Source organism: Melanotaenia boesemani, chromosome 4 (assembly GCF_017639745.1).
Source record: "Melanotaenia boesemani isolate fMelBoe1 chromosome 4, fMelBoe1.pri, whole genome shotgun sequence".
In the NCBI taxonomy this organism is placed as follows: Eukaryota; Metazoa; Chordata; class Actinopteri; order Atheriniformes; family Melanotaeniidae; genus Melanotaenia; species Melanotaenia boesemani.
Window position 1 is genome coordinate 36,470,902 of NC_055685.1, and position 26,834 is coordinate 36,497,735.

The 26,834-nt window shown below is 40.4% G+C and overlaps 2 protein-coding genes across 8 annotated transcripts in view; one reads left to right on the forward strand and one right to left on the reverse strand.

Moving 5' to 3' along the window:
- On the forward strand, positions 1-25,267 carry LOC121638104 (insulin-like growth factor-binding protein 4). The gene is made up of 4 exons (XM_041982588.1): positions 1-914; positions 15,316-15,479; positions 17,822-17,947; positions 20,528-25,267. Exons 1-4 carry the CDS (start codon positions 557-559, stop codon positions 20,663-20,665), a joined length of 786 nt encoding a protein of 261 aa, XP_041838522.1. The 5' UTR covers positions 1-556; the 3' UTR covers positions 20,666-25,267.
- LOC121638096 (zinc finger protein Helios-like) overlaps positions 1-26,834 on the reverse strand; it is a 41,641-nt gene that overhangs the window by 13,490 nt on the left and 1,317 nt on the right. Inside the window, exon 2 of one of the 7 annotated variants that reach the window (XM_041982567.1) lies at positions 2,218-2,317. The exons of the other annotated variants lie outside the window; for them this stretch is intronic. Within the exon in view, the coding sequence (XP_041838501.1) occupies positions 2,218-2,229 (12 nt within the window). The 5' untranslated portion in view covers positions 2,230-2,317. The remainder of the gene's footprint in view (positions 1-2,217; positions 2,318-26,834) is intronic. 7 annotated transcript variants of the gene reach the window in all.

Here is a 26,834-nt window from a genome sequence, read left to right on the forward strand (position 1 = left end):
TGTTGAGCTACACTCAGAAGCCAGTCCTTTTGCACTGCACGCCGGCAAGAGGAAGAAACTGCAGCTGTTACTGAAAAACACTGCCTTTTGATGTGGGACACTTGTTGACCAGATTTTTATATTTTTTTTCATTCTGGGGGGTGTTTTAGCAGAGCGTGGTCAAGTCTCTGGACTCAATCTTGAAGACCGAGTGAAGCTCACCTGAACACATTAGTGGATATCTTTCCTGTTTGTTCCACCTCAACAAAAACTAGTTTCTCTTAACACTCGCCACCTGAGCAGCACCAGAGCGGGCTCCGATTTCTGCGCTGTGAAACTGAATCAGAGGAACAGACTGGCAATACAGCAGGGGCATTGTGTCCCTGCAATTGAAATACTAACCAGCTGAAAATATCAAAGACTCTCCAGCACAAAGTGCTCCTCTACAGACTCCCTTGTTTGTCTAAAACCCGTTGTTGAAGTAGATCAAAAAGCTGCACAACACTCAGAGAGGAGAGGGAATCTGAAGGGAACCATAGACGAGGGCAAAGGATTGCTTGCAGGTGCCGGGGCTGTCATGGTGCGAGGAGGTGGCGTGGCAGTAGCTCCGTCCTGCTGGGGCCTGTGGATGTTTACTGTCCTGTCGCTGGCGGCGCTGTGCTTGTCAGACCAGGCCATTCGCTGCCCGTTGTGCTCCGAGGAGAGGCTGGCCAGCTGCCGTCTGCCGGAGGGCTGTGAGGAAACAGTACGGGAGCCTGGATGCGGCTGCTGCCCCACCTGCGCCCTGCCTAAAGGAGCACACTGTGGCGTCTACTCTCCCCGATGTGGCACAGGCCTTCGCTGTTACCCACCGCGTGGCGTGGAGAGACCGTTGCACTCTCTGATGCATGGCCAGGGGGTCTGCACCGATGAGAGGGATGTGGAGGACAATTCAGGTAAGAGCAAACAGATGAATGTGATTAATGACTTGATACTTCATCCTTCCAGTTATTTTCAGTTACATGATTGCAGATCAGATTAGGTGTGTCCAAACCTCCAAGTTCTTTTCCCCTACTGCCTCAGCCTTACCTGAGCTGGAGAGCAGTGGGTGACAACGTCCTGTTTCTTCCCACTAACCTCAGCTAAGCCTTTAACCAGAGCATGCACATGGAGCAGCTCCTGACAGATGAGTGTGCACACTTACTCTGCTGTGACAGGGGCGCTTGACGAGCACCCCAGTGAAGGAAGGGGTGTGTGTGTGTGTGTGCATGCAGCCGCATACGTGTGCATGCACTACCTCTTCTGGAAGTTAATGTAAAACTTCCCTCTCCATGCCAGATCCTGTAGGTAGCCGTAAAATGAAATGCAGTGCGGTTGTTCTGGAAATGTGAATCTGTGTTTGTGTGTGTTTGTAATGGGAGGAGGGAATAAAAGCCACTGTATGAAATGACTGTAATGGAGTGTGGCCAATCTGGGGCTATTAGCGCTCTCTGCAATCAGTAATTCACTTGGTTCTCTTTCATGGATACCTCCACTATCCTCCTCCTCCTGCGGCTGCTGCTGCCTTGTCACTCTTATTCTTCTTATGATGTCTCTATCAAAATCTTCTGGGCCTCCTTATCTTTCCTCTCTTTGTTGAGGCATTCCTCGTACAAGAAGGAAAGTCTGTTTCCTCTGTCACTCAGTAGATACATAAAGCTGGATCTGGATAACCAGCTGCGGTCCACTGCTTTAATATTAGCCTCCCTGTGACAAAAATCTGCCATTTCTCTTTTTCTGCTCTCCCCAAAGGGAGTGGTGTTCATTTCCATTATGGTACATAAGACACTGTGTAACAGAGCTTACTAACTTGCTCCCAGACAGTTAGTGGAAATGGTAGGAGACTATCTGCTAGAGTGCCAGAACACTAAAGGACTGGAAAAGCTTCAGCTGATACAAAACTCCCTGGATGCTCATCTTTGTTGCAGCATCTGTTCCCCATGACCCCACCGCACCCCACCTCCTCTGAGCCCTAACAAGCCTTCGAGCGCATCGCCCACCACGTCCAGCTCCTTCATGAGGATGAGCTCATCGGCACTCTTGCTGCCAGAGCTGAAATTAGAGCCTTCTGCTCTCTCTGTGCAGGGCCAGCGTAGGTTAGGCCGGCACATAGCGTGACTGCATGGACTCAGAAAAGAAGAGGAGAAAGCTGTTTTGAGTTTGATCAAAATGGATGGCTGTCTCAGTTTGACCTGCCTGCGTTCATCCACACCCGTTTACCTTGCAGAGCATTACTGCTGCTCTTTGATGCTGGGCTGTCCGAGGAGCTGGAACCAGGCTGCGGCGAGCTGAGCGTAGTCCCTTCTCTGGGGTGGGGTGGCTGTGAATGGAAATTTCATAAGTTTTGTTTTTGGTGTTCTGTAATATGAGCAGTGAGTTCTGTTTGCTTCCACGCTCCTTTTGGTCTCCAGAGTCTGTCATAACAAAGAAATGAAGTGCTGCCCAACGAATCTCACGGTAAATCTATGGGCAGCAAATCACAACTGATGTATAAGAATGTTTAGAGTAAATCATGGCAGAGGAGAAACAATCGAAGAGGCATGGGGGGAGAAGAAAAAGAGCAACTCCAGTCACAAGCAGTAGATTTCCTTTGTGGAGCATTCACCACACTAATGAATTATTAAACGAGGGGGTGCATCTCCTGAATACATGTCCAACACTGCCCCACTCCTAGCAACAGTGAATATGCTAGATAAAAATAGAAGAGGGTTTTTAAAAACCAAGAGAATTTGTAATAAAAAGGCCCGGGGATGGAGCGAGGCACATCTCAACTGAAGGGAATTTAGGGTATTCAGGCTTTTAGTTACAACCTTGCAACAGAGCAGTCACTCATTTTACTTACTGCAAAAAAGTATTAAGGAAAGTAACACATCAAATCCAGCTTGTGAGAGCTATCAACCAGCAGTCCATTTATTTTCTGACATCTCTCCTCTTGAGCTTAATTTCCATAGCAACAACAGGCACTGCTCTGCATCTCATGTCAAGGTCTACAACAGCTTCAGTGCTTCTTCATATCCCATTCCTAGAAGTCATCTCTATCTTAATACTGGATATAAATCATTATGTATGTGTTGGCATCTGTTCCCACATTCTTGCTGAGTACCGGTGTCGGGTACTCAGATGGGTGAATCTTACAGCCAAACGGATATTATTTACAGACTGATACAGATGTCAGATATGAGAAGTCTCTCACCTACAGGCACTGAGGGAGTTGCATGAATGAAGTTGTTGGCAGAGCCAGACTCAGTTCTGCTCAATTTACTGTGACGCACACAGGTCTTTATGAAAGCAGACTGCTAACCCAGATACTGCTCCTCCTCGACTCCTTGACATGTTTTGGGAGTTTTGAACTGGTTAAAGATGTGGAGGTGTTTTCTCAGAGGGGGGCACTGAAATGAGGATTTTTCTCAAACATCTTTGGGCAGATGTCTCTGAATATTATGTGTTTGTTTTCTTTGGGGTGAGCAGAGCATTTATACAGCTGGGGCTCTTGTGCAGGAGTAAATGTGATTAGCTTACTGCTTTCCTCTGTGGGACAGACCCCCTTCCAAAGTTGGAGCTGAGAGATACACAAACAGTCCAACTTTGTCCCGGTCATGACACATCATTAATCTGAGGACAATGATAACTCATAAGTATTGACACCTCCAGATATTAAATGGTCAGTTTGCACATTTTTAATACTATTTATTTGGAATGATGAAATATTTCATTGGTTTATAACGTCCAAGATAGTTCACGACTTATTTGGATGTTAGAATATTTATTCCCCAACAGTTTTATGGACAACCTAAAGTACTGATTAAGTTAAGTGAGCTGCTGTTTCTTTTTACAGAGAGAATATTATGAAAAATTACAGTAGTTATTTTTTGTTTGAAATCTTGTGACCATTCAAATATAATGTGATGAAGAGCTTAAATATTTTAAAACTAATATTTATACAGCTTATGTCATCCACATTAAATGATAATAAATAACAAAACAGATGGTATTGGCTGTGTACTATTAATGGCCACTGACCTTCAGCTAAACAGGTATCAGTCCAAGATTTCACAATCTGTGCACTGCTAGTCCCACCACAGCATTTCAGACAGGTTGAACTCTTGACTTTGACTGGACCAGGTCAACACCTTTATTTTTATTATTTTAAGCCATTTTGTTGTAGCTTTTACTTAAATGTATTGATATCCAGAGGAGTTCATGGTGCACTCAATGACTAGAAGGTGTTCAGATCCTGTGGCTGTAAAACAAGCCCAGACCATCATCCCTCCACCACCATGCATGACAGCTTATATTATATGTTTTTTTTTAGTGTATTCCGACCAAAGATCCCCACTTTGGTCTGGTCTGTCCAGAGGACGTTGTTCCAGAAGTCTTGTGGTTTGTTCAGATGCAGCTTTGTAAGCCTAAGCTGTGTTGCACTGATTTTTTATTTTTTTAGAGAGAAGATGCTTCTCCTGCAACTCTTCCAAACATGCCATACTTGTCTTGCCATAAACATTTAATATGCTAACTGAGGCTTGGGGAGTCTGAGATGTAGCTCTTTGTTTTTTTTTTTGTTATTTTTTTGGCAGTTTCTTTGATTATGGCATGGCCTGACCTTTGGCTGAACTTGTTAGGATGCTGACTCCTGGGATTACTGGAAGTTGTCTTGAATGTTGTACATGCGTAAATAATCTTTTTTCCTTGCAGAATGACAGACTCCATTAGTTTGGAAATAGTCTTATAAGCCATCATTGCTGACATCTTTCTTCCTCGGTATTCTTTTTTACGTTGCTGTACTTAACTAGAGCTGCAGGTTTCCCTGTATTTATACCTCAGGCTTGAGATGTGAAATTACACCACATATTAGATAATATTGTTGGATCACTGACATAAATTCAGATTCTGTTTTTATCTAGATGAAAAACAGAATTCCTTCCTGAAAACAGAGGAAACTCTCAGAGGAAGAAATGAAGGCCCATGTTTATTTATATATATATATATTTTTTTTTATCCAAAAGTATTTCAAGGATTGAAGATATTGTTTATCCTGACGGAGATCCATCTGGAAATGGCTCTGTTCTGCCCTTTAATCAGATTTTTGTCTCTGATCCACACCTTTGTGTGTTATAACTGGATTGTTGGTGTTTCAGGCTTCAGGCTGAAGTATTACACAATTTCCTAAGCCAAAAAAATGATTTTCATTTGTGAACCGCTAAAAAAGACTGATGGTAATGTTGAAGTTAGCTTAAACAGTGGCATTGTTAAGCTGTAAATCTTCTCCTCTGTAGAGTGTTTGGATTAAAAAAAGCATCTTAAAATGTCAGATTTGCTGCTTGCGTTTATTTCCAACTCCATAAACAGTAAATCACCAGTCAAATCTGCTCTGTTTGGGTTCACACAAACCAACGTGCTGTGCTGTTTTGACATGAGCTGAATATCCAGTGGCCAGAGAAACAGCAGCAGCAGCTGGTTTTGTGCCTTTGCCATCAAATGTTGATTTAGTAGTCTTTAGATCTTTCTATTGACAAATTACACTGCAAAGAGGCACAGACAAGCTCAAGTTGGCCTTGCTGATAGGCCTGATCAGTGTTCGTACAACAGAATCAGACATCAGCTGATGATTAACCGATTCAAAGGAATATTTTGCCTGGAAACCAACGGTCTGACACTGATACTCTGGCAGAGTCCAGTGTTGATTGAAGAGAACAGTGTTTTGGTTCTGAGCCTGGATGGCTTTTGAACTTGCAGCCAGAATCTTTTGCAGGCACTGTCAGTAAAGTATAAGCTGTTGTATCCAGTATCATGAAAAACCACAAAGCAGTGTTTTCATTCCTTTCTGTGAAACACACTTGAAGCTTTGCAGACAAATAACTTGCTAAAAGGAGGTAATCTAAAAAAAAAAGGGACATAACAAGTGTGACCCAGACTAAAGCAGAAAACAGTGACTTGCTATAACAGCTAAACAATGAAACAGGTTTATTGTGACAATAAAACTACCAGCTATTAAGTTTAGGCCCAGATTTAGACAGTTCAGGAGTGATAGTAGTTCACTTTTTAGTGTCCAAGACAGTTTCAGCTCATTTAAGTGTACTTGCTTTTCATTTTAAAGTAACCCATCATACGAACTGTTTAACTCACGTGTTCTTTTTTAAGCATTTGAACATCTTCCATAAAAAAACAACAGTCACCAGAAAGATTATTCACTAAGCCAAACAGCCAATCACTGATCTCTCTCAGTGACAGACATGACACAGAGTCTAAATGTTGAATCGAGCCAACAAGGCGTCAAACCACCGCTGAACTACCAAATGAATAGCCAAGGAAAATACTGAAGACAGATGTTCCCCAGATAGTCCCAGACGTTGGCTTGATATATAAACTCACAAGCCATTTTATCAGGTCCATCTGTTCGACTACTTGTTAATGCAAATATCTAATCAGTCAATCACATGGCATCAACTCAACACATGTGGTCATGTAGACATGATGAAGATGACCTGCTGAAGTTCAAACTGAGCATCAGAATGAGGAAGAAAAGGGATTTATGTGACTTTGAACATGGCATGGTTGTTGGTCTGAGCATTTACTGGGATTTTCACACACAACCATCTCTAGGTTTTACAGAGAATGGTCTGAAGAAATGAAAATAGTGAGCAGCAGTTGACTGGACCAAAATTGATGTCAGAGGTCAGAGGAGAATGGGCAGACTGATTGGAGATGACAGAATGGCAACAGGAAGTCCAATAAGCACTGGTTCCAACCAAGGTCTGCAGAACAGCATCTCTGAACACACAACACGTCCAACCTTAAAGCAGATGGGCTACAGCAGCAGAAGACCACACCGGGTGCCTCCTGTCAGCCAAGAACAGGAAACTGAGGCTACAATTTACACACACTCACCAACACTGGACAATAGAAGATGGAGAAACGTTGCTGGTCTGATGAGTCTCCATTTCAGCTCCACATTCAGATGCTAGGCTCAGAATTAGGTGGAAACATCATGAAAACATGAATCCATCCTGCCTTGGATCCACCCAGTAAGTAAGGACAATCTTTTGGAGTTACCTAATAGCCAGCTGCTAGCACAGCCTATATAACCTTGAATGCTTTTGTTAATAACTATTACTCCAGAAAATTAAGTTATGCCAGTGCATCGCTGCATCCTCACTGATTGATCATATTATTTTCCTCTGCAGTCTGAAACAATGCAGGTGGAAATAACTATACAGCACAACTAAAGCAAAACACATGCAAATATGAAAAAAAAAACAAAGACAAAAACATGATGGGCTGTAAAACATTTTGGTGCCAGAGATATGGCGTCCTTCTAGTTAAAAATTCCAGGTTGTCTTATATTTCTTCCAGTCATTTAAGGATAATCGCTTAGTAATTGATCTGTTCTGACAGTTCATACGATAAAAACTTTCTAAAGTAAAAATGCTCCATCCAATGCTCTATGGTTCACCCTTTAATTTTATGGATAATCTGTTAGAGACACAACAGAAGCACTCATTTGATCACCTTACTGAAAATGTTTATCATCTAGTTGTTATGGCTGCGATGTGATGCGATGGGATAAGATACAATTTGGTGTGATACAGCATGATACAACATGAGCCCGTAAAGATATCTGTGTTGGACCACAATGCCTTACACATAACTCCCAGTTTCCATGCAGGCTTGCACATCGATTACAAACACACATATTACATACATCATAAAAATATTGCAGCCTTATGCAGATTTGCTTGCAAAACTGAACATTGGTAGGAACAATATAAGATATGTGATGGGTCAGTCAATATCCTCTGAGTTCAATCAAGAGCAAAATGCTGGATAGGCTGGTATTTACTCCTCCCCGGTTAATATTGGTGGTCTCTCTTTTTGGACTAAAACACATGAGATGAGTAAGCAACTAAAATAATGTTCACTTCACTCTCTTTTAATTGTTTCTGTAATGATACACTTGCTGCACATCTACCAATATGGGCACAAAACCAATAGCTAGATCAGGGATGTAAGCTAGTGGTGTGCCATGCGCAAAAGATGTGGCTCTTGAGAGCCGACGCTTTGTAGTGAATAAGAAGAGCTGTTTTGCTCTCACTGTTCAGTAGTGATGTGTCGTTCATAAATGAACTGGCTATAAGAGGCGATCTGGATCTTTAGAAGACTAGATCTTTAGAAGACCAGACTTTATTTTGATGGGCACAGTTACAGGGTCAATTCCATACGAAGAAAGACCAGGATCACACCACTATGTAAAGAAGGAGGGGCTTCTTAGAAGACAGGGAGTGTAGTGGTACAGACTAGGTACACAGGGAGATCTGGGAGCCAGATTTGAATGAATGTGTCACGAAAAAAAATGAGAAATTACTGAATTTAAAATGTCATAATGTTCAAACTTTGGCCTTTATGTACTTGATTTGCTTGGCGTGGTTCTGTGCTCAGTTGTGTTTTTTAAAAAGGTTTAATTAAAATATTAAACATAACCACATTTTCTATTAAAAAAACTGCACAAAATAAGGCTTCTACAATAAAAAAAACAATGCTTACTAACCAACAATCCACTTTTAATTGCTAAATTAGACTAAAATAGAAGCTCTGAGTGATACTAAATGAAGAGCCATTTGATATTCGCAAGAGCCGACTCTTCTAAGGGAGCCAAGTCAAAAGAGCCGAATCTTTGAAAAGAGTCAAACTTCCCATCACTAATGGAAGTAATTATTAACTGAAACATCAGTCAGTCTCTAAGTGTCATATGTAAGGTGATTACCAGCTTAATTTGAATGTTTTCTAACAAAACTTTAGACACTATTCTGTCTTCTTCGCTACATAAAATACACTTTAACTTTCTTCATCAAACAGAACATTAATGTAATCTCTAAAAGGTTGCACATCATGTTTTTGTACATATCTCTTATTCAGAACTTTCTTCATTCTGAGATCTGTGATTAGTGAACACATAAATGTATAAAACGTCTCACTAAATATTTATGATCGGAGGATACTTGTCTTCAGTGTTTATTTTCTCAGTCTTAAGAGTCACAACGAATAGGATAACAAATCTGATCACTATTCTACAGACTGCAAAAAGATGACAAATATATTTAGAGACTCACATTTGGGCTCAATTTTCCACTAAAGCTTATATTTCTCAAAGTAAATACCTTATTTCTACACATTCATTGGATTTAGAGCCGATCTGCTGGACAATGTAATGACAGCACTTTTAAACTGCTCCAACAAATATAGGTCATTTCTGTGAACATATAACCGCATTTCAATATTTTAGTCTTCTAATGTCTTTGAATAGAAATATTTAAGTAAGAACTACACACACTCTAAAAAATGAACACTTCAGTGAACTCATAGCTGATCAGCTTTTTTGAGTATATTCAACAAAATATTCTAGTGATGTGTAAAACTACATTAAAAGTGAAATCTGAAGTTTAACAAATAATAGTTTCAAAGTTGAAAATACCTCTGAAAAAAATTAAGGTACCATATTTCTAGGTTTCCTCAACTATCCTATCCCATAGAGCCTATCCCATCAACTACTAGGCCAGAAGCAGGGTACTAGTGCAGAGGAAGTGCAGTGCAAGCTAGCTAGATAAAACAGATTATCAGCTACAGATCAGGTGTCATATTTTATCTCCGCTTTTTAGGACTTTAATTTGCTGATTGACAGATGGTGGTCTTTGTTTGAACAGATCTTGCATGATGTTTTTCCATAAAAGCAAAAAACAAAACAAAAAAAACAAACAAACAAAAAAAACAAATAAACAACCTACTAATAGGTGTAAGTGAGTTTTCAAGGCCTTCCTTTATTATTAAAGCTCACCTGTGACCAGCAGTTATCAGCAATCTGTCAGCTCAGGGCAGATCATAAAGAAATTACAGGGTGGAGAGCCAAATCAAGTGAAACCACATAGAGAAGTTGCCACTTCCTCCATGGAAAACAGCAGGGGTAGCAAACAGGACATGCCACCCCTGACCCACTTGTAAATAACTCCAGCTTGTCCTGCGAAAGAGCGTGGAATCGGAAAAATGTGAGCTGGCAGGAGGGAAGGGATGAAATGAAGGAAGCAGCTGAGAGACTGTTGGCTCTTGAGGAAGAAAAAAATAGCTGATGAGCAAAGCTTCACACCAACAAGACTAAAAATACAAACAGCCGAAGGACACTTCCCCCCCCAGACAAGTGAGATGACTGACCATGAATCTCAGAGAAACCTGCATCCCAATGCAAAGAAAAGCCTGACCCTGTTTGGACATGAGTTTGTTAGCTGTAAACCTAAGAAAGTGTTGCATGAAGCTGATGAGGCCATCAAAGTTACTTTAACTGTCTCTTTGCCAACAGCAATTAACTAAATGTTTGGCATTGACTTTAGATATTAACCAGAGCTCAGATCTGGTTCAGTGATCAGAGCAAAACCCATGAAGAGCTTTGATACCACTGCCAATTTGTCAAAGGTCTTGGGTTCTGAGCTGAAATCCAAAAAACAAATCTTTTAAGTCAGCAGTGAAAGGAAAGATGTATGTGAACAAAGAAACACACACAACTTTCATCCCATTATATACAAATATATGCAAATACCCTCTAACAACCTTCATCTGGCACAGACTGATGTTGTGGAGGATGAAGTAGAAAGAGGGGGGGCACTTCCTCAGGAAGCAGCTGGGTGCCTTCAGGGCCACAGCACTGCAGAATTATGGGGATGTAAAGATGAATGTGGCGCAGACCACAATGTGCAGAGAGTGGCAAAACAGGGGTAGTGTAATTTTAAAGAGCATGTGACCTGGCTGTGGTGCAGTAGCAGAACAGCACCTGGACCAGAGGTACAGATCAGGCCCCCAGAGGAGGAACAAAGCTATCTGTCCTTGAGCTTATCCTGGCCTCATTTTTAGCCTACATTTCCCCATGTTCAGCTGTATAGGATGTATGTCGAAGGACAAGGAGGGCTGGCACAGCAGGGTGGATGGATTTTGCCCTAAATGTGACATTTTAAAGTTTCACAGACAATCATGGAACAAAAAAAAAAATCCCCGTCTCTGACAAACATTTAGTCTACCTTGGAAATAGACCTTCTTTTGATTCTTTTAGCTTTCAGGACAAATTCAAACTGGCTCTTACCAAGTTTGAAAATTGCATGAATGCAACGTCATGTGAAAAACAACATATTACATTTATTATTTATGTAACAAAAATAAAGTAAAAACAGAAGTCTAAGGCCCCCCTTACTTCCATCCATCCATCCATTTTCTACCGCTTATCAGTGGTAGGGTTGCGGGGCAGCTGCCTAAGCAGGGAAGCCCAGACTTCCCTCTTCCTGGCCACATTCGCCCGCTCGTCCGGGGGGATCCCAAGGCTTTCCCAGACCATCCTAGAGATGTAGTCCATCCAGCATGTCCTGGGTCTTCCACGGGGTGTCCTCCCGGTGGGGCATGCCTGGAACACCTCACCAGGGAGGGGTCCAGGAGGCATCCTGATCAGATGCCCGAGCCACCTCATCTGGCCCCTCTTGATGCCGAGGACCAGTAACTCAACTCTGAGCACCTCCCGGATCACAGAGCTTCTCGCCCTATCTCTAAGGGAGAGCCCAGCCACCTGCCGAGAAAACTCATTTCGGCCACTTGTATTCACAATCTTATTCTTTCAGTCACCACCTGCAGCTCGTGACCATAGATGAGGGTAGAAACATAGATCGACAGGTCAATCGAAAACTTTACCTTTTTGCTCAGTTTGTTCTTCACCACGGCAGACCAATGCAGAGTCCGTATCACTGCAGACACCAAACCGCTCCGCTTGTCGATCTCCCACTCCATCCTTCCCTCACTCACGAACAAAACCCTGAAATACTTGAACTCCTCCACTTAAGGCACGACCCTTATTCCCAACCCGGAGAAAACATTCCACTCTTTTCTGGCTGAGGACCATGGTCTCAGATTTGGAGGGGCTGATTCTCATCCCAGCTGCTTCACACTCAGCTGTGAATTGCACCAGCGCCCTTAGCCATGACAGTGTCCCCAGACTCTGCTTCCTCATCGGAAGACGTGTTGGTGGGATTGAGGTCTTTAAAGTATTCCCTCCATCGGCTCACAATGTCCCAAGTTGAGGACAGTAGCTCCCCCATCCCCACTGTACACAGTGTGAGCTACTGGATGGTGGACCAGAATCTTCTCAAAGCCGTCATTCTCCATGGCCTCTCCGAACTCTGCTCATGCCCAAGTTTTTGCATTTGCAACTTCCAAAGCCATGTCCCCCTTAGCCTGCCAATACCCATCAGCTACCTGTCCCACAGGCCAAAAAGGACTCCTTCTTCAGCTTGACAGCATCCCTCACTGCTGGTGTCCACCAACGAGTTTGCGGATTTCCGCCACAACAGGCACTGACTACCTTACGGCCGCAGCCTCAGTTGGCAGCCTCAAAAATAGAGGCGTGGAACACAACCCACTTGGACTCAATTTCCCCCGCCTCACCTGGGACATGGTTGAAGCTCTGCTGGAGATGGGAGTTGAAACTCTTTCTGACAGGGGACTCCGCCTGACGTTCCCAGCAGACCCTCACAACATGCTTGGGTCTGCCAGGCCTGACCGGCATCCTCCCCCACCATCTGAGACAACTCACCACCAGGTATTGATCAGCTGACAGCACCACCCCTCTCTTCGACCGAGTGTCCAGGACATGCGAACGCAAGTCCGATGATATGACTACAAAGTCAATCATCGAACTGTGGTCTAGAGTGTCCTGGTGCCAGGTGCACATGTGGACACTCTTATGCTTGAACAGGGTGTTTGTTATGGACAATCCATGATGAGTACAGAAGTCCAATAACAAAACACCACTTGGCTTCACATCAGCGCCCTTCTGCAGGTGGTGAGCCCACGGGGGACGGACCTATGTCACCTTTTTGAGATGAGCCAACCGGACCTCATGGGTAAAGGCCCGGCCACCAGGCGCTCACCTTTGTGCCTTGCCTCCAGACCTAGCTCCAGAGGGATGGCCTCGGTGACCCACGTCCGGGCAGGGAAACTTGGGTCCATAGTTTTTCATCATCATAGGGGTTTATTGAGCCGCGTTTTATCTGATTCCTCCACTAGAGACCTGTTTGCCATGGGTGACCCTACCAGGGGCATAAAACCTCTGACAACATAGCTCCTAGGATTGTCAGGACATGCAAACTTCTCCACCGCAGTAAGGTGGCGGCTGAGGGAGGAGTCCCTTACTTCCTCTATGGAAATTAACCCTTAAGACGCCAGAGATTTTCCAATGAAAATGTTATATTTTTGTGTCAAGAATTCAAAAGGCTGTAGCTTGGAAGTGTTCAGAAATAAAGGCAAATAGTTGCAGTCTTTCTGGAGATATGGTCTGTTTCATTCGTGTTCAGTTATGTTGCTCAGTGCAATATTGCTACTTCGGTGCTTAGAAGGTAATGGAGCCGCTAGCAGCCAGGTGCTGCTAATCAAGCCATTTGATTCCTTGATGATTGCATTTCAGCATTTCAGCTTCTGGTGAGAACCATTCACATTGCCAAGGAGGAAAGACATCAGCAATGATCTTAGAGAAGCAACTGTTGCCGCTCATCAATCTGAGAAGGGTTATAAGGACATTTCCATAGACTGTATATAAAAGATGGATGGAGCCTCTGTGACGTCGCGTGTAGGATTTTGAGGAGCTGAATTGAAGCTCATTGGGCGTTCCCACTGTCGCAATCTTGGCAGCGTCATGCGTGTTGTAATTCCCTGAAAATCCAAAAATGGGCAAAGAGGTGGAGCTGAGAGGAGACTGTGAAGGTGGGGGTGGATGACGCCCATCAAACTCCAAGCTGCCTGTAGCTAAGAGCTAACCGAGCTAACCCAGAGCTAATAGTAGCTAACCAGCAACCGGGGGTAGGTGGGCTAAAGCTAAGGCATGCTGTTAGTCAGCTTAACACTGTAGTTGTGCTGCACTCTCTCTTGGATATTGGATATTGATACCTGTCTGTCAAAAGGACACACTCTTAAATATGCCAGATTTCAAGATTAAATAACATCCAAACAGATGGGTTAGGAAAATTCACCCCCCTCACAGTTGCCATGAAGATAAACTTGACCTATTAATCCTAAAATGGATTTTTGTACTTGGCTTTAAACATGTTTATTTCTACTGCGAAGTTGGTCTTTTTAACATGGGAGTCTATGGGGATTGACTCTGTTTTGGAGCCAGCCCCTAGTGGATGAGCAGTGAACTGCAATTTTCTGCATTTCCGCATATAGGCTTCACAGTTTATTACCAGAGATTACCGCTTGGACATTTCCAAAATGTTCACAGAGTCCATCATTCTACACAGAAGAAAATTATGTAAAACATTCAAAGCAGCTGCCAATCTTCCCAGGATTGGATGTCCCAAAGTCACAGTGTGAAATACTCAGAGAAACGTAGAGAAAAAAAAGCTTCATCTCAGACTCTCCAGGCCTCAGTTAGCATTTTAAATGTTCATGTCATGTTAAAAGTTCATGACAGTACAATTAGAAAAAGACTAAACAAGTATAGACTGTCTGGAAGGGTTGCAGATGAAAGCCTCTTTTCTCTAAAAAGAACGTGGCACCATGGCTTAGGTTTGCAAAGCTGCATCTGAATAAACCACAAGACTTCTGGGACAATGTCCTTAAGAGAGATTAAGAACTAAAGATAGTTGTGCAATGAACTGAAGCAACGTGTAAGGAAGAGTGGACCAAAAATTCCTCAGTAATGATGTGAAAGACTGATAATGTCCATCCATCCATTATCTATACCACTTTGTCTAATGAAGGGTCACGGGGAAGGTGAGAGGCGGGGTACACCCTGGACCAGTCACCTGTCCATCACATGATCAACACAGAGACAAACAACCATTCACACCCACTCCTATGGAGAATCTAGGTTGATCAATTAACCTAACCTAACCTAACATGCATGTCTTTGGATGGTGGGAGGAAGCTGGAGTACCCAGAAAGAAAATCCACGCATACTCGGGGAGAATAAGCAAACTTCACACAGACTTCACTGTTTGAACTTTCCCCCCCTGCCAAGGCTCGAACTAGTGACCCTTTGCTCTGAGGCTGCGGTGCTAACCACCACACCACTGTGCAGCCCGATTAATAACGTTGTACTGAAAACATTCTTTGAGTTATCAAGGGTGGTTCCACATGTTGTCTTAACACGCTTATATGCCATAAGGTTGCATTTACCTAACTTTAAGATAAGGACCAGATAATTTTTTTATCATATCCTGATCCGAGAACCTTTGAATTAATACATGATCTACTTTCTTTATCGTGACCTAAACTAATGCCTCAACATTCATTGTCTTTTAGCAACGGACAGACAGGAGGAGATCATCCTTGAACACCCGAACAACAGCAACATCCGGTGCAGTCCACAGGACAAACGCTGCATACAGAAGACCTTGGCCCGACACCCTCCAAAATCTACAAATCAGAGAAGCAACTCTGGCAGGGAGGAAACCAAGCTAGTGCTGGTAAGAGGAATGATTGTCTGATATTTTATTGTTTCCACAGAAAACAACAAACTCAGACAATCTGTGTTTCAGCACATGCCTCAGCCTCAGCAGGTGTTTCACATTAAGGTTTTACAGGTCCAAAGTCACGAGCGCAACAGTCAGGTTATAAATTATACAAATTAGTTATTTACTGACCATAAAATTTAATTACAGCCTTGTGGAATAAAGTCAGGTGCACAATGACATCAGCATGCAATCTGCTATTTCAATACTGGCAAGAGAAGGATCATAACATCTTCATAAATCAGGACCAGGCACATGATGCAAAACATTCATTTAAAAGAGTAACATGCCAGATGAATTCACAAGTGCAGATTTAACAGAGACCCTCATCCAAAAATCATTTTAAGACATTACACATTTTTAGTTTTTTATTTCTGGGAATACAGAAAAACAGTTTGACTGTTTAAAAAAAAATTGAAACCACCCTTTTACACCCAACCATTGGTTGGCTTGTAAAGATGATGCAGGTGAGACTATTTGCACAAACAAAGCATAAGTGTTTGTACATGTCACAGGTGTGAAAGTAACGCCTGTGTGATGTTGCATATTGATCCACACCTGCAATCTGACCAAATTACAACTAACCCAAAGCTTAAAGTTGGGATCTTCAGCTTCTCAGTGTTGAGCTGGAGAAATTATGTTTTAGCCAATTTATAGTAGTTTAATTATTTAGTTTAGGACTCTGGAGTCACAATTTTGATCATTTTTAACCTTTAAAGCCCAACGCAAGACATTATGGAGAGAAAATTCAAATTCTTTAATCATGATTAATCGCTATTCGTGACTATGCCTGAAATATGCCTGTTTTTACTGTATTGTATCAACGAAAAGAGGCAATGCTCACTTGGGATTTTTTAACATTAGATGATCACTTTAGTTGTAATTATTAGTGCAACATTACATAAAATCAAGACCTACAATTTGTGGGTCAAATCTCAAATCTCATTTGTGTCCCCCTTTTCCTGGTCAGTGCCCGTGCCCGGCCCCCATCAAATCTTTCTAGACTCGCCCCTGCAAAACTGAAGTATAAACGCTTTCTACCACCTGTCAGCTATTTTGTTAGTGAATGGTCCTGCTCTGATTTGTATTTTAGAACCTGTTCACAATTTCTCATTCATGGCCCTGTAAATAATCAGACCTCTGTCTCCAACATCTGCAGAGCACCAAGGATTTAGAAGACTCTTAACTCTCACTATATATCTGAACCTGATCTATCTTCATAGATGTGTGCATGGCTGTCTGATGACTAGTAGATTTTACAGCTGTTTCACTAGTAAACCTCATTAATACTGAAAGTTATGTGAAATAAATAAAAACATCTGATTGAAATAGGCTGCCAACATTTTTTATTGTCCAGCTTCACCTGACAGTAAGATAGGTCTGACTGACTCGAGACTGGTAAATTCAGCTTACTTTTTCTAGCACATCTAAAAACAATACTTTTTGGTAAATATGTGCCAGACTGAACCACAGACTGCTAGTTTCCTCCTCAGCTGAATGGTAAACAAACACAACAAGAGCGAACTAGAAAAGCCGATCAGCTGACAGAGAAGATCAGAAAAGCAATGTATGTGCAAAACCCATCAAATGTTAAAAGTGAGGCATTTTACTGGTTAAAAAATACTGCTCAAATTGATTTTTAACACATGTAAAACTAACACACTAGGACATCTCAAAACAACTTAAATTCATTGATAAGTTTAACAATAACACAGATTCTGTTTGCACATGTTTCTATAAGTCATTTCACATATTCCATTTCCAGCCAATATAAAAGCAAATTAGTGGCATCTCAAACAAAGTTCTGTGATTAAACAAAAAAAACCCACATCTGCAGCATGGATCCACAGAAGATAAGTCCGTGAACTAAACGGGCCTGCCAGCACCCACTGAAAACATTTGGAGCAGTATAAAGCCATGAATACAACAAAGGAGGCATCAAACTGTTAAGCAGCTTTATCAAGTCAAAACGGGAAAATATTTTAGTTTCAAAACTACAGCAGTTAGTCTCCCTGGTTTCTAAACACTTAGTGCTGCTGAAAGAAGAGCTGATGCAACAGCGTGGTAGGCGTTCCCCCATCAATCTTGTTCTCAAGCACATTCATCAAGGTCAAAGTCATCTTCAACTCCAACATTTGACATTATGTCTTTATTTTCTGTACTTTATCTGCAAAGCATTACCTTTTTATTTTTATTTATTTCAAATTTACACTGCATCCCAACTTTCAGTAGGGTGTGTTAAGTAGTGTTTTGGGTAAATGTGTAAATTACCAAATCAAAACTTGTTTCTCCTGCAGGCCCCGTGCCGTGCTGAGCTCCAGAGAGCATTGGACAGATTGTCATCAAACTCCCGCACTCATGACGACCTATTCACGATCCCCATACCCAACTGTGACAAGAATGGAGATTTCCACCCGAAACAGGTCTGTGACTCGGAGCGCACACTCACTCTAAACTTTCCTGAAGCACTGAGCAGACCACTGCTTGGCCATGTCTGCTGCTGGTGAACTGTAAGTCCCCATTGTCACGCCAATACAAATAAAAATGCCTATCTTTAAACTTCAAACAATTCCTTTCAGACAACATCGGCAATCTGCAGACCAAACACGCCAGCAGATGACGACGTACTGTCTTACTGGTTCAAGATCAATAAAAATGTCTCCAAACAGACTGTCACAGTGAAGCCAGAACCTTGTTTTTCCAAGCTCACAGTGATTTACTTTCAGTGATATACTAAGCAGTTCACACCCTTAGCTGTTATACAGTCATCATGTCGTTGCTGTGATGGATGCAATTAGCCTTTGGATGCAGTTACTTTTTTGTGTTTTTCTGCTTTTGCGAGGTTGAGCAAACATGCAGATAAGAGTGAGGGAATCAGAGATCATAAAAAACAAGAGATAAGGCCACTCTAAGCTGCAGACGCAGAGTCGGTGATAAAACAAAAGACTGCAGAGGCACCAAACGTCTGAGCTATGTCGATTGTGTAACGTGGGTAAAGTATCTCTGCGTGCTCAGATTCTCAGGCATCTGTTTACTGTTTAACTAAAGCTGAACTGTGATAAAAACCCATCGGGAAGTAAAACACAGGTCATTAGGGACAACTGGGAATCATTTCAAGGCAGGGTTGCTCTGAGATTCTTAATTGGTCTTTCTTGGAGGCTTTTTGAAACTAAATAATTTTGGAAAATGTTCAAACACAACACATGCTGTTGAAAGCAGTGCTTCAAAACTGATTTTTAAGTAATTTTAGGGAATGTTGGGCATGTCACTAGATTATGTTGCTTATTTACTCATCCAATTCACTTAGAGCAATATTTACATTCCTTTAGAATTGTTTTTGTGTGCAACTGATAAATGTAAATCACATATTTGCACTCTTTTACCTTGCTTTCTCTCAAGGTACAGCATCAGCAGGGGTTAAACTGAGAGTTGTTTTTGGGGGGTTCTGATCAGGGATGTGTGTGTGTATGGGGGGGGGGGGCTCCGCACAGTAACTACAATATACAGACTAAAACTACAGTTATAATCCTAAAAAAGAGGAAAATTTACTTTTTTAAATGAATGTATTTATTTTTGTGACTAACCTTTGACTCTGTCTGGGGTTATTTATTTTTTTTTATTATAAGAGGGTCCATAAAACTGAATCTAACCATGCCATCTCTGGGTCCCCATCAGTTGTAGGTCCATAGCAGACCGGTAGTGTACGGTTAGGGTGGAGCTACTAACATGCTTCATTATTGTACCGTTATTGATAGTTATGTCAAGTTCATTGTCATTCACTATTTCGCCAGACAAGGCTATTTACAATACCAGGGAGTCAGCAGAAAGAGCAGGAAAGTCAGCAGAACTCATATGTTCATGCAGACAGAAAGGCTGGGTGACACTGCAAATTTGGTATCGATCCGATACCAAGTAAATCCGGGGAAAGTATCGTTGATATCCATACTGCTGATACCCATACTGCCAATACCCATACCGATATTGATACTTTTTAAATTTAAAAATCTTTTAATGATTTTACTTTTAATTATTGATCATGATTATGATTATAATAAAACAAAGTACAAAGATTTTTGTCAAACAAAACATTTTTTCTTAAAGTGAAAACGGCAGAACTGAGAAATTTAAATTTAAGCTTTGTTTGGTTGTAAACAATATAAAATAACATCAACAATAATACAGAAAATAAAATAACTTTGGTGAAGCCCAATGAAGGTGAAGCTTTGTCGTGATGTCTGCACAACGTTTCTGGTTCCAGAACAACAAAATAAAGGCACAAGAGACGTTTTCTAATGCATACATCTTTTTCATATCTTTATTTTAATTTCACTATTATTTAATGCATGTGAGTGTGTAGTTTTTATTTATTTATTTTTTTTACATAATCAGATCACTTTGAATGCAACCTGAACATGGATTCTTGGGTACATGAATGAAAGTATCATTCTATTCTCCTATTATCTTTTTACATACAATAATAGTATTGATAAGAAGAAATTGTGATTCTAAACAATGTATTCTCATTAATTGTTTGTAGAATATTGTACAAAAAGTCATGCACAACATTTCATGGATCTGCTACATGTTTCCAGCAACATTGTTTGCATGTGAGTCAGTACACTGCTAATATCCATCCACTAGTCCATTTTCTTATCCGGGGTCAGTTTTCTGTGAGATAGAATATTTTTTGCTAAAAGTTTTGTACATGTTCCAGATTTTTTATTTGGTGTTTAATGTAAAATTCTTTGCATATAGTCCAGAAAGTGTTGTGGACATTTTTGTTTTCACATGCCACCATTTCAGAGCCTCTCTAAAACATAACAGATCTCTAGTGCACGTGTGAAAGCAGCAATTATGTCATCAAGTACAGGAAGAAAAGCCTGAACTACAAACGTCTTCTGTGGAAGAAAATATCTCACTTCTGTTTGTTTTTGAACATTGTAAAACATCTGTGATAACACAAAACTTCTGCCACAACATAATTCATTTCTTTACGCCTGCAGTGCCACCCTGCACGTGACGGCCAGCGGGGGAAGTGCTGGTGTGTGGACCAGAAGACAGGCTTGAGGCTGCAGGGACCGCTGGAGATGCGAGGGGAACTGGATTGCCACCAGTTAATGACTGCTACGCTGCGTGACTGAGAAGGAGGGATAAGCAGTCCGGGTTACAAGACCAGCTGAATTCTACTGGTGCTTGTTTGTAGAACTTCATGACTAAAGAACTTCCTCCTTCAGCCTCACTCTATCTGAGGCCAGCGGTACTTGAGCTTGTACAACAAAAAGAAGACCATTGAACTGAGTTCTTGCTGTTTTGTTTCTCTGTGTGTGAGCATATGCGATTTGAGTCTTTTGAGCACTTGTTGTGTTTTGTTCCTAATATACGAACTTGAGACAGACCGTCTTTAAACATGTGCGCTTTAAAGTACCAGGTGGCAGAAAAAAAAAAAAACACACACACGCTCCCACAGATGGCTGTTCTAGTTGTGATTTGTGCAAGAATGTGGAGTCTGTGGTTTTATTCTAGTCTAACTTCTTCAGCATAGTGACTAGAAAAATGCATTCACTCCACTAAATAATTAGAGCTGCGGTATTACAGGAGCTGTTAGTATTTGATTCTTTCTGGAGCACTAGAGCAGTTGGAATGATCGTATCAGAACAATCCAGGAAGATTGTCATTCAAAGAATTATATTCTAGCCTTTCAACATCTAATGTCATTTTTATTGTAAATTGTGTTTCTTATCCAACTATTCTCTATTTTGCAAACTCGACCTGTTTGCTAAGAAGGTTAAAGCAAACCATATAATGTGTTTGCTCAGTGACAATACCAGAGAAGCAATAATACATGGGATGACAAAAGAACGTATGAAAACAGATAAAAGGATTAGAAAGGATTGCAACAACACCCTGTCCTGTGTTACCAAATGATAAGCCATAGCTTTTCACAACATGAGCACCAAAGAGAAAGTGAGGTTAGTTTAAAAATCTGTAAATGTAAGTGTCCAGACCAGATTTGCTTCATCACCCAGTGGTTAAGTCTACATTCCCTCTCTCTGCTGGAGAGTCCTCTGTAGCAAAAAGCACTGGCAGAGTAGCTGGGCTGAAAACTCTGGACACTGCTGATAGGGTAATCTTGTTTCTCCAGCTGGTGCTAAGATGCCAGTATGACTCTTGTGCTTGTATGAAGATGCCCTGACATACAAGGTTTCTCTCCATACAAACTACTTGGCAGAACTTTTTGGTGCTACATACAGATTGTGCCAACATACAAAACAAAAATGGTCTCTGCACTTTTTGTTTAGGATTCAAACTGAAGTGGGACGAGTAGCATTGACAAGTGAGGATCCCTCACATTGGTGCAACTATCTACACTTGGCTTTTCTATTTGTGTCCTCTGTGTTGTCAAAATCCCATATTAGCGTTTAACTATCTGCAGCTGACTGGCTTGATGTTTCATTGGCTAGTGTTGTGAGCTGCAGGCAGAATGTGTGTTGAAATAGAAACAGAGTAGAATCACTTCTAATGATTAAGCTCATGGCAACAGAGCAACTTTTAGCTAACATAAAGCTTTGAATGAGCGACTGATGTGGCAGTAAATGTACCACAAGCACCATGTTGAAAACTTAAAACTCCTTTGCCAGATATCTGCTGGGTATCATAATCATGACTAAAGTTGTATAATACTAATGCAACGGGCGTACCTACTCATCACATACTTTTATTTTAGATGCTGCTCATAGTCCATAGTCCATAGCTGCTCATTTGAGGCCATTGTTGGAGTGAGTTTATCATGCTGATGACAGCTCACACTTACCTGCTTCACGGTAGACTTTGATTATTGTTGAATCAAGAAAGGATTTATTCTGTTAGTCATTTTGTCAGTTTGAGTCTGAACTTCAAGGGAAGAGGGACAAAAATCACACAAAAAGCTTTGAAGGGGAAGTTTGATTGCAAATAAATACAATAAATGACATAAATATCATGGCTTTTTTTTTTTTTTTTTTTACAAGATTACACGATTTCCTGTTTCAATTAAATTTCTGACATGATTTGGTCAAAATAGTCCTGTCTTTACAACCCTGTTCAAAACAGGCTGTTAATGGACTAGAGTTAGCCCCTCGACTCCACCCCTTGCTTCTTCTGAGTCGTGCTTTAGTTGAGATCTCTCATCCAGCATCCAGCTACCACCCAAAAGTAGATGTTGGACAAAAAAACAATTTCAATAATTCATGAAGCATGATGCATGCATTTAAGAGAGGATACAGTAAGCTTTACTCTACCTGGAATGATACCCAAAGCGCTTTACATTCATCATACATCACAAGTAGCCAGAGAGCACACACTAGCATACAAAGCAAGCCAAGCTCAGACCACCACACAGCAAACTGCAAATATTTGCACTTTTGTTTCTTTCCTCTACAGTTCAGCTACTGACATGTTTAAGGTTCAGTCTTGTCATAGGTTCTGTCTTAAATTGTTAAAACAAAGCACTGCACATATAAATTCTGCAGTGATGTACTTGTAGTAGCCACCAAAATCCTGGTGGGACTCCTCTGACATATCAGCTCTACATACCCTGGGCCTCACTGTTAGTCCAGTCCACTGTGTTCGGTCCAGCTTTTTCAGTCAAACATTAAAATGTTGCTCATGTGGGCAATGTTTCACTGAATTTTGGGTCTATATTCACCAATAACGCAAATCTGAAGTATTCTTTTAAAAAGCCATTAAAAAGAAAAGGAAACCAGTCATAATCTCACAGACTGGTTTAATGCAAACAAACTAGGCTATAATGTGTCACCAGAGGGTGACTGCAATACTAGTGTAATTCAGTAGAAGCAGTTGTCCCGAAATACAAACAAACCTTCTTATGAATAAAAACTGTGACATTCAGAAAAGGAAAATTGAGATAACTCTTCAGAAATTATTTTAATTCCAGGAGATATCTGGGATATTATGTCATATCTTGAAAGATGTCAGTCATGTAGTTTTTTTTTGCCAGCTGAATAGAAACAGCTAGTGAGTAACATCCTTTTCATCTTCGTACAACTGCAAGATTTGCAAAATTGTTTCAAATCTCCTCTATTTTTGTATCAAGATTTCTTTTACAACAGGCAAAGCTGTTGTTGGCACAATAGGAAGTCAGGCTGCCAAGTTGGGATATAAAAGATTAAACCAGGTATTTGCTGTGGATTATGTTAACTACATGATTTAGGTGAACTTTATAACTGCTGAGAAAATTAGCAATTAATAGCAAAGTAATAAGTAAGGCCAGAAGAGTTTCACTTCACCACCTCTAAAGTTTGCCAACTACAGCGGGATTTTAATGTTGAAGACGTGTGGAGTGACAGCGTCAGATTATGTTGAGCTGGTATCTCTTCATGTACTCAAATATACCCTATCCAGCAGAGAAAAAGAGATTTTTTTCGTGATACGTTCCCTTTCACGCCAGCTTAGCAAAGCATTTATGTGCATCGTAAAATATACAAATATTAAAGCAGAATACTCACAGCTACTGACACATGATAACATTTTACCCTGTTCTTGCTTTTAGTTTCCACTATTTTTATTTTACCTCAGTGCCATTTAACAATTAAATTACTTTTTAAATCCAATACATTATGTGGAGGCACACACCTAAAAAAGAAAAAAAGCCAACAAAATAGGCATGGAAATATTTAAAATGAATAGGGCTGATTTTTGCATACTTTTTACCAGTAAATTTGGTTTAACTTTCCTAAAATACAGACATATGCACATTTATAAATAGAGTATGAGAAAGTGAGATTATCACATTTTAGGACAAAAGTTCACTGAAATAAATAATTATTAGGTGAGAAAATAAGTTGCTCTTTCTCAGTAACTAGCTGGTATGGGCTGGCCCATATCTGACAGTTTAGACCCTTTTTCCACCCTAAAGTATTCTTAGTACAAACTGATGGTACATTCAAATCAAAAATGTAAATTCATTAAAAGGATCTTTTCTGCATGTTGGACTTTTTTGCTGCCATATACTGTTTAATATCTGTCAGATTCACATGGACGTTGCAAGGAATTGAACTACTGAGGTAAATGTTTGATTCAAAATAATTCAGAAAAAAAAGCTTTACTTTATGTTTTACTTGATGTTTTAAGGTTAGGAAAAAAACTATCCAAATGTGATTCAACAAAACACGCATGGACTGGTGGAGAATAAATACCAGAGATGCTAAAAATGGTTCCAAAGACAAAAACAAAAACAAACAAAAATAGATAAATAAAGCCATGAATGCTTCCACATAAAGAATATCCAAGTGAAATCCTAACTTACAGTTCTTGCTAAACACATTCATGTCTGATTTAATCTTTGTAAGAGACAACAGAAAGTTTTTGGCTTTGATTGTGTAATGGCCTTTTAACTGCATAAACAGTGTATTTAAGCTATAGTAATTTGCTTTATCTAACTTTGATGTACTGAACTGTAATTGCATTTCTTGAGAATAGATTGTTCTTGTTTGCATTTTATACTATCTGTTCATGTGTAGACGATACGAAGTAATGTTTGCATGCATACAAATGGACTGGGGCTGATGACAGCTGATATTCTTTGTATCTGGTCCACAACAAGATTGTTATGCTCAAACACTCATGTGAATAAAGAACTGAAATATAGTTTCAATCAATAAAATAATCATATATATATATTGTTAATGTCTACCTGATGGAAGTGTACTCATTGTAATGCATCAATAAAACCACTTTAGAAACTGCAGCTGGTGTGATTATTCGTGGCGGGAATAATATCAATGGCAATAATGGAAGATTTTAACTAACCACACATACGTTACTTAAAGTTTGTCCTCCTGCACATTGCTTAATTTAACTCTTATTTGAGTTCAGTATAGTTTTATGGTTTTACAGGCCGATTTTTCTATGCCTTATTCTAGCAGTCTCATTTTAATGAGGTTGTTCTTTAAAAAGCATCTCTTATCTTGTATCTTGGTGTAGTTTTTTCCAGATATTTTTCCGTCCTAGCTTATCCTACCCCACACATTTTCATTTAAGGTCCTTGCCTAAAATGGTGTGTTATGCGTGTATGCTTAACATTTTCTGTGCATCTACAGTACATCCATCTTTTAGTGATAAAGTTTAATGTATGATTAAATAATAATAATAAAAAACACCCTGTCCTTATTAGGTCTTAGAATAAAATGAACATAACAACACGTGACATATTACATTGTTATTTATATTTAAAAAAATGCATAAAGTCAAAAAGCAGAAGTAATGTGTAGGCATTTTAAGTATACCTTATCATTCAGCTGCTTGTAGAACCACCTTTAGCAGCAATACCTTGAAGAAATCCCTTCAGTTGTAAGACAGAAGAATACTTTGATATACAGAGGAGTTCATGATCAACTGAGTGATCACAAGCCCAAAGCATTGGCTGGTTCAGATGCAGCTTTGCATTTGCATTCTTTATAGAAAGAAGAGGCTTTCCCTGCAGGCCTTTCAAACAAGCCATACTTGTTTAATACTTGTCTTTTAAATTGGACTTTCACAAACATTTTACATGCTAATTGAGGCCTGCAGAGTCTGAGATGTAGCTCCTGGGTTTATTGCAGTTTCTCTGAGCATTGCACGGTCTGACTTTGGGCTGAACTTGTTGGGACGTCCACTCCTGGGAAGAGTGGTATGTCTTGTTGAATGTAACGCTTCACTATATTCTAAGATCATTGCAGATGTCTTTCCTCCTTGGCATTGTGTTAACATACACCTGAATGCAGCAAACTGATAAAACTTATGGACTCATACTAATGATGATCAATCAATCAAGATTTGATTAAAGCACCAGGCTGTTGCTAAAACTTGGAAACAGTGAAACAGGATGAACTTAGTTTTCCACATGCTGATTCTGCATTTTTGACCAAGTTCTTGTTATATAAATAAGGTCACAGTGTAATATGTCATATGCTGTTGCTCATCTAAAGTTGCATTGAGATTATTTTAAGATCTGGTTTTTATGTTCTGATTCAAAGGCTCATTTTCTTTTCCATGTCCCTTTAATTTCTGCTGTGTTTTCTTCAACTCATAATTGTTTTATTGGGTCTAATGTAAAAGCTGATTAGATAAAAGGTTACTGATATAACTCAAGGGACTTGCGTAAGGATAACCTCTGAAAAGATACATCCCAATAATCCTGACAGCAGCAGCTTCTAAAAATATCTATCTACTATCTACCACACCAGAGTAAACTTTCAAGTCTGCTTAGTTCCACTGCCTGACTCTATTTTGAAGAGCTCTACTGGCTTAAGAACTGGGTCTGAGACTGCTTTA